Source organism: Nestor notabilis, unplaced genomic scaffold, assembly GCF_000696875.1.
Source record: "Nestor notabilis isolate BGI_N333 unplaced genomic scaffold, ASM69687v1 scaffold27857, whole genome shotgun sequence".
Lineage (NCBI taxonomy): Eukaryota > Metazoa > Chordata > Aves > Psittaciformes > Psittacidae > Nestor > Nestor notabilis.
Window position 1 is genome coordinate 1 of NW_009938255.1, and position 12,427 is coordinate 12,427.

The window sequence follows — 12,427 nt, forward strand, 5'->3', positions numbered from 1 at the left end:
CCCTCCCCCGCACGTGGGTCCCTTCCTGTCAACACCGCCGCGGCCCTGTGTGGAGAGTTCGGGCTCCTGGCGCGCTGCGTCCGCTTTCGGTGCTCCCGCTGGAACGCCTTTTCAAAGGGGAAAACCTCGTTTCGCTGTTTGAGGATTGACAGGGTTTTGTTTTACTTTCGGATGTATTTGTGCTGGGTTTTAGCGGCGAGGCTGATTCGGCTCTTTAGTCGAGCCAAGCTTGGAGCAGTGGTAGGTGCCCCCACCATTGTGGAGGGACAGATAGAAACGTGGAATGGTAATTCTGAAAGGGTCCTGCACAGCCCCGTCTCCTTGGTGAATTCAGTGTTAATTAACTCCCCGTGTAGGCAGCTGTGTCTTGTGAGCCTTGTCAGTGTTTCCTTTGGTTTACTGCATTTCTTTTCTTGCCTTCAGCTAGCTCCCTCCTCTGACATACACAAGATTATATCTACCAGTGGTGGGATGTCAGAATTGGAAAGTAGAGTTGTTGGATATGTATGAACTTTGCTTTTCCAAGAGGGGAAAATTTTAGTGTCTTTTTTTATTTCTTCTTAAAACGTGGGGTGTTGTGGTATGATCTTCTAGTGACTACAAGCTAGCAGTCTTTTTCTTCTTACTTACTTGACAGAAGTGAAATATGTTTCCACATACCTAGTGAGAGGGTCATTAAGAAAGACCAGAAATGGATGTATGAGGCAATATGTTTCTCTCCCACTTTTCTCTAATTGTTTTGTTCTTGGCTGAGTCAGCAGTAACTTTTCTTCTTGACCAGCTTTTAAGCTCCAGGGAGTTTTGTGTTAAATACCTTGGCTTGGTAGGATCCAAAATCCTTTTGAGCTATTTCCTTAGATTTCCTAAAGGGAAGTCATAATGGTGCAGAAAATACAGATTTCAACTTGTGACTAAGTGAATATACTTGTGATCAGATGTCTGTACTGTACAGGCTCCATTGGTATAGGGCAACTGTGAACATTGGGCTGATGCCAACTGAGACCCTGAAATTTATCGGGAGTGTGTGTAGAGCTTGAAAGAGAGTACATGAAAAATGTAATTTCTAAACTGTATTTCTTTTGAAGAAAATCTTTATTTGTCTCAATGCCAGTAATGGTTTTTGTTACCTGAACAGACAAAGGCTGCCTTTAAAAGGTGTAGCCTTTTGAAGTGGGATTTATGGAATGAGGGTTGCAAACATCCCTCCCAGGAGGCACAGGGGTGCAGAACAAGGTGGTAATTTTTGATGGGTTAAGGAGTTACATTTGCCTTTTAGCATTTACTAGTTTATCTCCTTACTAAACTTTAAGAAAAAAATGGAAAAATAAGGAGGTCTTTCCAATAATAAGTTTATTCGTTACTTTGAATCACAGGATAGTATTTCCATTTGCTTAAATTCGTTTATTATTCTGGAATTTCAAATTATCACCTCAGGATGTCTTACATGACCTTGATGTAGTTTTTAGTCCTTCAACTAGATTTTCCAACTTCTTAAAACTTCCTTCAGCTCCTTTTGAGAGCAAGGTTGGAAGGAGGGAAGGTCTTTCTGCCTTCAAAAAGAATTAAATCGTCAGGTTATCTTTTCTTTGGCTTGATTTCACATTTGTGTGCGAAGATGCTGGGGTTTGATGTTTGGCAGACAATTGCATTTTATTATCCCTATGAAATTTTGAAGTGGTTGTTTTAAGTCAAAAAGATCAGTTTACATGTCCTTAGTAACAATGTTGTGAAAAAGTGTTTCCCCTTTTCAAAAAGGACTTAAACTCCAAAGATTCTGGTTTTCACAGCTTTGTCCCACGATCTGGCAGCTCTGTCCTGGTCAGGCTCTGAGTTTGCACATGATGCCTGAGGTGTTCCAGGACAAGAGAAGAAACAGCTGGCTGGAGTGTAGGAAGTACAAGAGCAAAGGGAAAGTGAAGTCAGATCAGGTTCTGACATCTGCTGGAAGTGATGGCTGGACGTGGTGGAGGACCAGTGTTTCAGTCTCTATGGAAGAGGAGGAAGAAGTTGGAACTGTGCGAGAGACTGAGGAAAGAGCAGTAGTAGACATGTGTCTCCTGAAGAACTCTCTTTTGGCTGAGAAAACTGGACAAGGAGACAGATGGGGTTTGGGATCAGATCTTGAGCCCAGAGGTGGTGAAGAGGAACTGGAGCTAGTTATGTGAACAGGGGCAGAAAAGACAGAAAACCCCCAAGGAATTGAAGGGGCTTGAGGAGAGCATGGAGAAGACTTTGAAATTAAAATACAGAAGTTGTCTGTCATGGAAGTCATAAGAAACAAGGCTATGAATTGGAGTGGGTTAAACTGACTGGGATAAACACAGGTAGAAGACAGTTGAGCTGGAAGAGCTTGTACTTGTGAGCATGGACTAGAACTCTGGTAACTTTTCTAACTGGCAAGTATGAGTGAAACCAAATGATAAAACTTACTCTTTTTGCTCCTTCAAATGCTATACAGAAAAGGAGATGGCCAGATGTTTCTGTTCCAAAGCAATTAGGAATATTACCAGTAAAATCCACATGAGGGGATTTTGCCAAGATTTTGGTTTCTTCTTTGACTTGGAGAGCTACACAGGTGTAAAATGAAACAGCAGCAGCTTCAGGAAATGCCAAGAGTGAAAGCTGATTGAAAAGCCTCACTTAGCCCCATCCCCCAATGTGTTCTCAAGGTCTGTGATTGCATAGTAACAGGGTTTTTTTTGCCAAAGAATCTTAACTTTTCACTGCAGGTTAGTTAATGTGTAATGAATGAGCATCTAGTTAAATATTTTGTTTCCCTGATTTTGTGGCTTCATATTTATAGCAAACAAGTTAAAACGCTTTGAAACAAAAACAGTTGCTGGGTTGTTTGGTGTCATTCTCCTCCCCTCCCTCACCCCCCACCCCACCCCCTGTTTATCATCCAGATGGTGATAGTATGTAAATTAGCATGTATTTTCCTTAGTCTTTTAAGATAGTCTCACTTTGTATTGAGACCTGAGCCACAGAAGTTCAGGTTAAAAGCATATTCTTCTGTGGATAACAGTTTTCACAAGGCGGTGACATAAACCAAGGCACTTTTCAAAGAGTCATAGAGCACTTAATTAAAGTTCTGTTTTTAAATGTAAAGTTGCAGTTGTTGTGGTTTTCCCAGCAGCCTGGTATGGTGGACCAAGGGTGGTAGTTACTTAAACCATGTTTTACTAATATCTGCACTTACGGTGCAGACAGGGGCATGGAATTTAGTTTTTCATGATATTATGTGATTGCTTTGGTGCTGCACTTTGCTTTGTTACAGGCCCCTGCAAAAGTCATGCCTTGTGCTGAATAAGTGGAAAAGAGGAAATACTCAACCCATACAGGACCCTAATTCTGGTGTTTCCCAACTTTTGAGTGTTTGACATAATAAATGACAGAAAGCATATAGTGTGGCTGTGTGTATTGAATAGATTAGGGAGTTTTTATTTTAACATTTAGAAATCATCACTTCAGTCACTTTTGTAGAACCACAGGAAAACAGAGTTAGAGGATACTTGGATACCATCCCATTACTTTTTTCCCCTCTAGATAAGGTAACTGCATTATGTTAATTCTGGTCAGATATACACTTTGCCTGCTTTTTGTGGGCTCTGGTGATGGAGATTGTGTATCACAGTTGACTACAGGTCTAGATGTGCTATTAATACATTCGAATGGTTTTTTGTTTCATAACATCTTAACTGTCATATGTATTGATTTACTTCTTTCCCAGGGATTCCTTCTGGAAAATGCCAAACCGGAGGTTTGCGGATGGCGAGGTGGTGATGGGCCGTTGGCCGGGAAGTGTCTTGTACTATGAAGTACAAGTGACTAGTTATGATGATGTTTCTCATCTTTATACTGTGAAGTACAAAGATGGGACTGAACTTGCGTTGAAAGAAAGTGATATAAGAGTGAGTACGTTTTATATAATTACCAAGATTTATAACAGAAAATTGTATTGATTTTTGTGATGTAGATAAAATGCAACTTAAAACTGGATAGTCCCTTTGCAAGTCTTCATTAACTGTGTCTTCAGGGAATTGGTGCTAAATAATAGCTTTTTCCTATGTGACATTTAAAGTAGAAGTCCAGAGCGCTGACCCTGTCTTTAAAGAAGTGTGATTGTTTTCTTTATGTTGAACAAAGAGTGATACATTTGGGGAAAAACAAGTCCAGTCCTTCAGGAACTCTATAGCATGATTGTTCATGAGACATTGTTTTCGGGTAGCTTCTAAAGCTCTAGTAATCAGAGCGTGGTATTCATTTGACCTTTTTCCACTTATAAATAAGAAAATCTTAAAACAAATGCAAGCATGTAGTCAAGGATCACTGTAAATATAAATACCACGTGCCCTTTAGCCACATACTTAAAACATCTGTGAATAATTTGTAACGTTTTAGGACCCCAAAGGTTTTGCAAGGTGTTCTGCTTTATTTGTGACAATTTGGGACTTTTGAGAAAAGGTCATGTCACATATGTATGAGCACATCCCTTTCTCTTTACACATCTCGATTATTTCATTTTTTGTTCGTAATAAAGGCCTTTACAACTCAGTGTGCAAGTTTCATTTCAGTTTAATACGCGATAATGCAGCAGACGGAAAGCTATTTGAATGTTTGCTGTAGTTGATTTTTAAGGCCTGTTCCAAAACCTGCGTAAGTTCAAAGCCAAATTATGTGTGTTTATGTGAGCTACAGTTTCACTTTTTGGTGGCAGTGTGTATGACCTGTAACTGGCCTTTTCTTTTGGAACAAATTGTTTCTGCCTTGAGGTAGACAAGCATTTTCACTGCTCTTAAGAGTATAACTTGTTTACCTTGTGCTTACAAGTTAGCAAACTCAAGCTGAGAAGATACCTTTCTTTGTTACAAAGCATTTGTGCCTTATAAAAGTTGTGGAAATTTTACATGGGAAAACTAGCATTGTGTAGACTTCACAGAGAAGTAAAATTGAATGCTTTTGGTGAAAACTGTAAGAAATTACTTATCTAATTTAGTGATTTAGCTGAGTTGGGTTTTTTTTAGGGTTAATTTGAGCTGTGTTGCTGTAAGCAGATCATTGCATCTTGATATGCCAAATGTATTAATCAAGCGAAGTAACTGAAATGATAGCTGTCCTTTAAGGCTTAAGGGACAGCTATCAATGCATTCACTTATGCAAAGGATTAAGAGCTTAATGCTCCCAGGTAGCTTACATCCATGTGCTGATTTCTGTAGCTTTGACAGGAATTGTCAGCAGTTGGAGTTGGGGTGGGATTGTTTGGATGTTACCAGCAAAATGAGTATGCTGTAGTTGCTCTCTCTTAGCAGCCTTTGTACAGCATCAGTAAAGGAGGTAAGGACAGTTCTGTAGAACTATATGCCAGAGTCCTCATCAGGAAAAAAAACAAGTTTCTAAAATTGTTCTTCGAAACATCTAAGATAAGATTTTGTTTTCTTTCCCTCTTCCTTTTAGTCCCAGTCAGCATTCAAGCACAGGAAGAGCCAGTCCTCTTCAAGTTCTCCCTCCAGAAGAAGTTCTAGCAGATCTCGATCTAGATCTCCTGGTCGGCCAGCAAAAGGCAGGCGTCGTTCTTCTTCTCAAAGCAGAGAACAGAAAGATGACAAAAAGAAAACCATCTCGGAAACCAACTTGGTTCTACTGGTATTTGTTTGTTTGTTCTTTGGGGGGGTTGGTGTGTTACTGTATTTTTTTAAAACTGATTTTTGCTATTTGTGGAAGATCTGGTTTATGCATACTGGGTTTATTATTGTAAAAGCCAGCTGTAGCTAATACTGAAGTCATGGTTAGCATATGCAATGTGCTCCCACTTGTGAAATGGGGCAAAAGAAGTTAGCCTCCTTTTAAGATGTATTGATCAATGCGTAGTAGGTAGGTATTAGAATTTGAAATAAAATGAGTTCTGGTTTCATACACGGTTCATGTGAGGCTTCTGTGGGAGAACTGCTGCAGAATTCAAGCATAAAAAATATATGTATGGCCTTGCTGACTGATAATACTGCAGAACTGTTTTCATTATAAAAACTGTCCTGTAAGGATTTTAAGTTTATCCTATATCTGGGTTTTTTTAGTTGAAATTTATCATGTTTGTTCTTGGCCTTTTTGTGAAGGTTCTGGTGTTCTCTAAATGAAGAATAGCAGCATTGATGTTTCTCTATTAAGAGACATTTCTTGTGCCTCTTGTGCCCTTGAGAGATAGCTTCAAGGGCTACTTCTCTGAGACACAATCCCTTGAACTGCAAATGCCTTCTGCTGATCTACTGAAAATAGATAGGTTTTAGTTATGTTTCAAATAAACTAGACAAGACCAATCCAAACTAAATAGGTAAGTTTAGTAAATTACTACTACTAAAACAATTCTTTGGCACTGAAAGTGCTATGGTTTTTGTTCTGCAATGAACTTCTTTGAGTTGTGTGACCCAGTGCATAGCCTGCGGACCACATGCTTGTTTTAAGTGGTTTGTAGTCAGAGGATACACTTTACTTTGGACAAAAATGTTAAAATATCTCCTGGCTTCTGATTGAGGAGTAGAGCTGGTCTGTTGGTTGTACGACTGGAATGACCTGGTCCTTTCAACGAAGCTTAAGTTGAAATAAAACAGATGAGTCGTGTGTCTTAGGGATGTGTAAGGTAGACACATTAGAAGAATTTTTGTAAGACCATTTATTTTGTAGGAAAAGAACTTGATGGGAAAACAAACTTTCAGTGCTGCAAAGCAGCGTCATACATAGGACGCTGAAATTTCCTCTGCTTTCCTAATAGCATTACTAAATAGATACTTTGTATTTGGCAGTCCCTAATGATGAGTTAAAAATAACATGGAAGCTGCCTTCTGTCTTAATGTCACTGTTAATAAGGAAGAAGAAAAATTAATGACCATTTTCTTTTCTTAAATGATTTTTCTTCCCTTGTTTGTGAGCTGAAACTGTCAGCTTTGGATATCGAACTTTGGATACTTTGGATATCAAACCCCCTTGTTTTCCTGCAGAGAAAACTGGAGCAGTGGAAAAATAATGGGATAGTTCCTGTTCTTAATTATTCATTACCTGCTTAATGCAGCTGTTATTTTCAGAAAGCTAAAACTGTTTTTTCTTCTAACCAGAAACCAAGTGAGAATAACACCAGAAGGTACAATGGTGAACCCGACAGTACGGAAAGAAATGACAAATCCTGTGTAATCGCAGAGGTATGAGCATCGGATTTACTCTTAGTTTGGTGTCACATTCTAACAGCTTTCTCAGAAATCCTTAGGAAAGGGCAGTACATTCATCAAGGAGAAATAGAATGCAGTGTAAAACTTAGAGGTCAAGTAAATCTACCGTTCAGCTAAGTCAGTTCAGGGGGAAGGGAGATGAAGTTGTCAGAGTACTGGAGCAGCCTAACAATTTTTTCTCGGTTTTTCTATCAAACCCTCTCTGGTTACTTGTGTTCACTGCCATGCTTCTACAGGGTCAATGTTTGGCCTTCAAAAGCGATTTATTAATTTATTTATTTTTTTTTTTTAAAAGCCAAACTAGTTCTGTAGTCCTCCTTTAGAATGGAAAGGAGGGGAGGAGGGTGGAGATGGATGAACTGCTGCTGATCTGTAATCGTGGCCTAAGTGATCACAATGAAACTGGTTTTAGCAGTCTCTTCATATAAATGCATAAACTTAAGTACTGTATAGGAGTAGAGCACATTTTATAGTGGTGTTTTATAGTGAATAATGTCCTCCTAAATATAAAACACTGGAGTACAATAGGTAATACCACTGGGAATTTTTTTAGTAAATTCTTTTTATTTACTAACAGCAAAAGTTGAAACCAGACCTGGAAATCACACGTGTGCTTGAACAGTACAGCTTGCGTCCAAGAAAAGAAGAAAAGAAAAAAGAAGAGATATATTCAGAAAAAAAGATTTTTGAGACAAAAAAAGTAATTGAGAAGGCATCATCAAAAGCAATTGAGAAAGCATCATCAAAAACAAAAGAGCTAGAGTTTGGAGGAAGAATTGGTATGTGTGCAGATTGTCTTAAGAGTAAAAAAAGTAGTGCTGTTCTGTTTTTTACTTGCTGACCATTCTCATTGTGTCCAATGTTTGGACCCTGGATGCAGAATCCAGGGTCACATGACACTTCATGTAGTCTGTGCTCGTGTTGGTGGCAGTCAAAGAATCACTACTACACTTGGTTCTCTTGTGAAATACAGTGCAGGTCTGGAGCCTTCCCTTGCACAGTGGGATTTAAATATTTCCAAATGAAACTTCAGAAGTAACTAGCAAAGTTTTTACATTTTCGAAACTCAGCAGTGAAGTATTCATACAGTTTTATTGAACAGCTTTAAAAGGGATGCAGTGGGTGTGATCCCTTGCTTTGGTTGTATGACCTCGTATGGAAGTGAGAAGAATGCCTGTGTCCCATTATGTGACAGGGGGATTGCTGCAGTCTTGCTTCAGGAATAGATAATGACAACCTCTGCTCTGTCACTGAAGTTAATAGTGACATTTATTAATACCATTGAAACTATGGTTTTAATTTTCTCTGTTTATCTTCTAATATTGCATGATGCTTATTTACAGGGACCTTCACACTGATATTTTTCCTGCCTGCTACTGTACTCTACTTGCTGTTGATGTGCAAACAAGATGACCCCAGTCTTATGAACTTCCCCCCTCCTCTCCCAGCACTTCAAAGTCTTTGGGAGGCGAGGGTGTTTGGTGTTTGTCTTCTGTGGTTTTTCCTTCAAGCTCTGTTTTACTTACTGCCAATTGGAAAGGTAAGCTGTTCAGTAGCAAAGCAATTGGGTCTTCATGGATAATTAATTTGTGTGTAAGGCTGGAAGGTAGGGTATGTTCTTAATGCAGTGAATTTGAAAGCAAATGAATTAGTTTGCCATACTAAGCTAGAATACAGCTACTGCAGATTTCCGTAAACTTAAAATAGCACAGTTTAAGAGTTTAATGGCTGTGCATTTCACAGTCTTACAGCAGAAAAGGCAGAAGGCATTATATAGGAGTCCAAATCAGAGCATGGATAAAATCTGCCTGATAGATACCTGAAATTCTTCTAGCTTTCTGACTTTAAAATCTGCAAACTATTTGATACTCAGTTTCTTATTGATATCCAGTGTTTTGGAATGTAATCCTCACTTACAGGAAGCTATAAATCTTTGTGGCCATATGTATAGCAGGCAAATGCTCCATTTCCCTCCTTTTGTGATTTGAGGTACGCTGGCCGATTCTGGAAGAACACTACAATAAAAAGATCATTTAATCAGCTTGTTCTATTGCTGTACGTGTTTACAGTCATTGCAGCTGCTCTGTTTTCTTGAGACTGGTTAGGAAGAGATCTTTTTATTTAAATGTTTCAAACACTGTTACCCTTTTTCTTTTGATAGGCAGAGTATGCTATGGAGAACTCTGCATGATCTTCAGATTTGACTGTCTAGCTGATTACCATCTTTGTGGCAGAGATGTGCTTAATTAACCTCCCCTGCCAGTGCCCTCACAAAGTACTCTGTTGAAACACTGCTGTTTTATTCTTCCTAGGTTGTAGAAGGCCTGCCTCTTTCAAATGGAAGGAAACTGCAGTACCGGATAAATGGTAAGCATGTTGCAGTTGCTTATTCTGAAGTTTGATACCACTGCAGTACGATTGCAGCAATGATTTGCAGTACTAGTGACACGACAAGAGGCAACGGGCACAAACTGAAATAGAGGCAGCTCCATCTGAATGTCAGGAACCAGGTTTTTTTACTGAGGGTAACTGAGCACTGGCACAGCTTGCCCAGACAATGCAGGTTTCTCCATCCTTGGAAATATTTGAGCTGTGTGGACATGGTCTAGAGCTGCAGGTGACCCTCTGCGAGCAGGAGGGTTGGACTAGATGAGTTCTAACCTCAACCACTGTGACCCCATGAAAGGGTTCATAGAAAGTAACTTAGGTGAGAGCTATGTAAACTGCCTGCTGATATTTGGACATTGTTCTATTCTACGTGATTTTATACTTGCACTGCAGAAGTCTTGTGTTCAAGTTTTTACTTGATTAGTTATTTGAACACTTTAATTACCACTATCTGTATCAAGGTATACATGGAGATGACCATATTTTCTTCTTGAAGTTATCCAAGCTGTCCCACAGATAGATAAGATTTTGTGACCTACTGTCATGATCCACTACTGGTATCAGTGTCCATTTTTCCACTAATACCTGAAATGGGATCTTACCTTGTAAAACATGTGGTTGCACTTGGAGTGTCCCTGCCTCTTGTCCTCTTGATGAGGAGCACAGGAAATTCCAGGGCTTAGACATAATCTCCTCAGTATATTGCTGTACCCCAGAAGTTTGAACCTGAAGAGCATGGGATGTATAAGATGCTATTGGAATATCAGCAGGTACTGGGAGGTGTACAAATGCAGGAGGGCTGGACTGGGTAGGTTCTACTGGAACGATTACCTTAATTTTTGCTAACATGTCTGTCTTTTACATCCTTTAGGGTTTTATGCTTTTGTTTTGACTGCTGCAGTTATTGGAACTTTATTATACTTCCAGTTTGAACTTCATTATTTGTATGATCACTTCCTGCAGTTTGCAGTGTCAGCTGCAGCTTTTTCTATGGTGTTGAGCGTTTATCTGTATATTCGGTCCCTGAAAGTACCCGAGGAAGAACTGGCCCCAGGTGGAAATTCTGGTGAGTTAGAAATAATTTGGATCATTTCTTTCCCATTATTTGCTACAGTTTCATTTTTATAAATGAAAGGCTTGTTTTTAGGGCTGATGATGACTGTTGACTTTCAACCAATATAAAATGCATGTTGCATGTTTAATGGCAGGTTTTTGTTTGCACTCAGATACTGTAAAATACTTAAAATTGTAATTGGATTATTTTGAGTAGCTTACACACAAATATTTTGGCTGCTGTAGTCCCTTAGAGATGAGAGGACAGTTCCTTCCTTTCTGTTTTCAGCATTTGGCTGAGGCACGTCTAGTTTGCTTCACAGTGCCCCTGCCAATGGGCCTTCAGCAGCAGGGAATGGAAAGGAAAACTGAAAGCTGTAGATGTTTTGGCAGTGGGAAGTCAGGGACAGAACCTGAAATTACGAAGTTTTATTTTGCTGTGCACTTTTTGTTCTAAAAAGTATCCTTTTAAAAACATCTAGTTATAGCTGAATTGAGTTTCCAGAAGAAATCTTGATTCAGTCCTGAGACTGCCTACTTAGAAAGTTTCAACTCTATGCAGATGGTTTTGTAGGACAAAGGATAGATTGGCATTAAATATTAAACAGATCGCTTTTAAAAATGGTCATAGGGTGGCTAAGACACAGTTTATGGACAGAACATTTAGTGCCTTAAAATGAAGTGTTCAGAGGTCTTCAATTCCTTCATCAGTGCAGCATGTATGTGTGGGAAGGGAAATAATAAATGATCATACATTGCTTTTTCTTTCAAAGTGCAGTTCCAGTCTCTGTAAGTGGCACAGTAGCATTCTGTAACTGGTCTGCAAAGTGCTTGTTTGTTAACTCAGTGCAGGGTATCTTGAAGTCATAGAATCATAGAGTAGTTAGGGTTGAAAAGGACCTTAAAGGTAGTTCCAACCCCCCTGCCATGAGCAGGGACACCACACACTAAACTATGTCGCCCAGGGCTTTGTCCATCCTGGCCTTGAGCACTGCCAGGGATGGAGCATTCACAATTTCCTTGGGCAACCTGTTCCAGTGCCTCAGCACCCTCACTGTGAAGAACTTCTTCCTTAGGTCTAACCTGAACTTCCCCTGTTTAAGCTTGAACCCATCACCCCTTGTCCTACCACTACAGTCCCTAATGAAGAGTCCCTCCCCAGCATCCTTGTAGGCCCTGTTCAGATACTGGAAGGCTGCTATGAGGTTTCCATGCAGTCTTCTCCAGGTACTGGATTTTCCTTCTTATCCACCTCCTTGATGGACAGGTCAAGGAGAAATAAGCCTGCAGTAACTTCTGATGTGTTTAGTCCTAATAAATAAAATATTTGGGCCTCTTAAATTACAAACCATGTAGGTTTTGCTTTGTGTTTTGCATATAGTATCATGTTTCTTGCCAACCTAAAGGCTCTTTTATTTATGAGAGAACTTAATAGAAAGTAGGAACCTCTTTATGGGGAGGAGCATAGTGGCAGATAAAGGAAGAGTATTGCTGACAATGACTCTGTTATCTGCAGGGTATTTTGTGTATGACTTTTTTACTGGACATGAATTAAACCCTCGTATTGGCAGTTTTGATCTCAAATACTTCTGTGAGCTGCGTCCAGGATTAATTGGCTGGGTGAGTCAGTCATCTTAGCTATTTTTATTTGCTTAAATATTAGACAAATGGGGTTTTATATATATAAAACATATATACATATATTCATAATTGTGTGTATAATATAATATTACATAGTGTACCTATCACATATTCATTACAGTAATATTTAA

At 39.3% G+C, this 12,427-nt stretch overlaps 1 protein-coding gene across 1 annotated transcript; it reads left to right on the forward strand.

The window, feature by feature from the left end:
• Positions 1-3,736: 3,736 nt before the first annotated feature.
• Positions 3,737-12,275, forward strand: LOC104399273 (lamin-B receptor-like; the record flags this gene model as incomplete). The annotated part of the gene is made up of 8 exons (XM_010019236.1): positions 3,737-3,911; positions 5,455-5,643; positions 7,104-7,187; positions 7,792-7,993; positions 8,558-8,754; positions 9,527-9,581; positions 10,474-10,668; positions 12,172-12,275. Coding segments are annotated over exons 1-8 (1,191 nt in total), but the record flags the coding sequence as incomplete, so codon positions are not given.
• Positions 12,276-12,427: the final 152 nt, after the last annotated feature.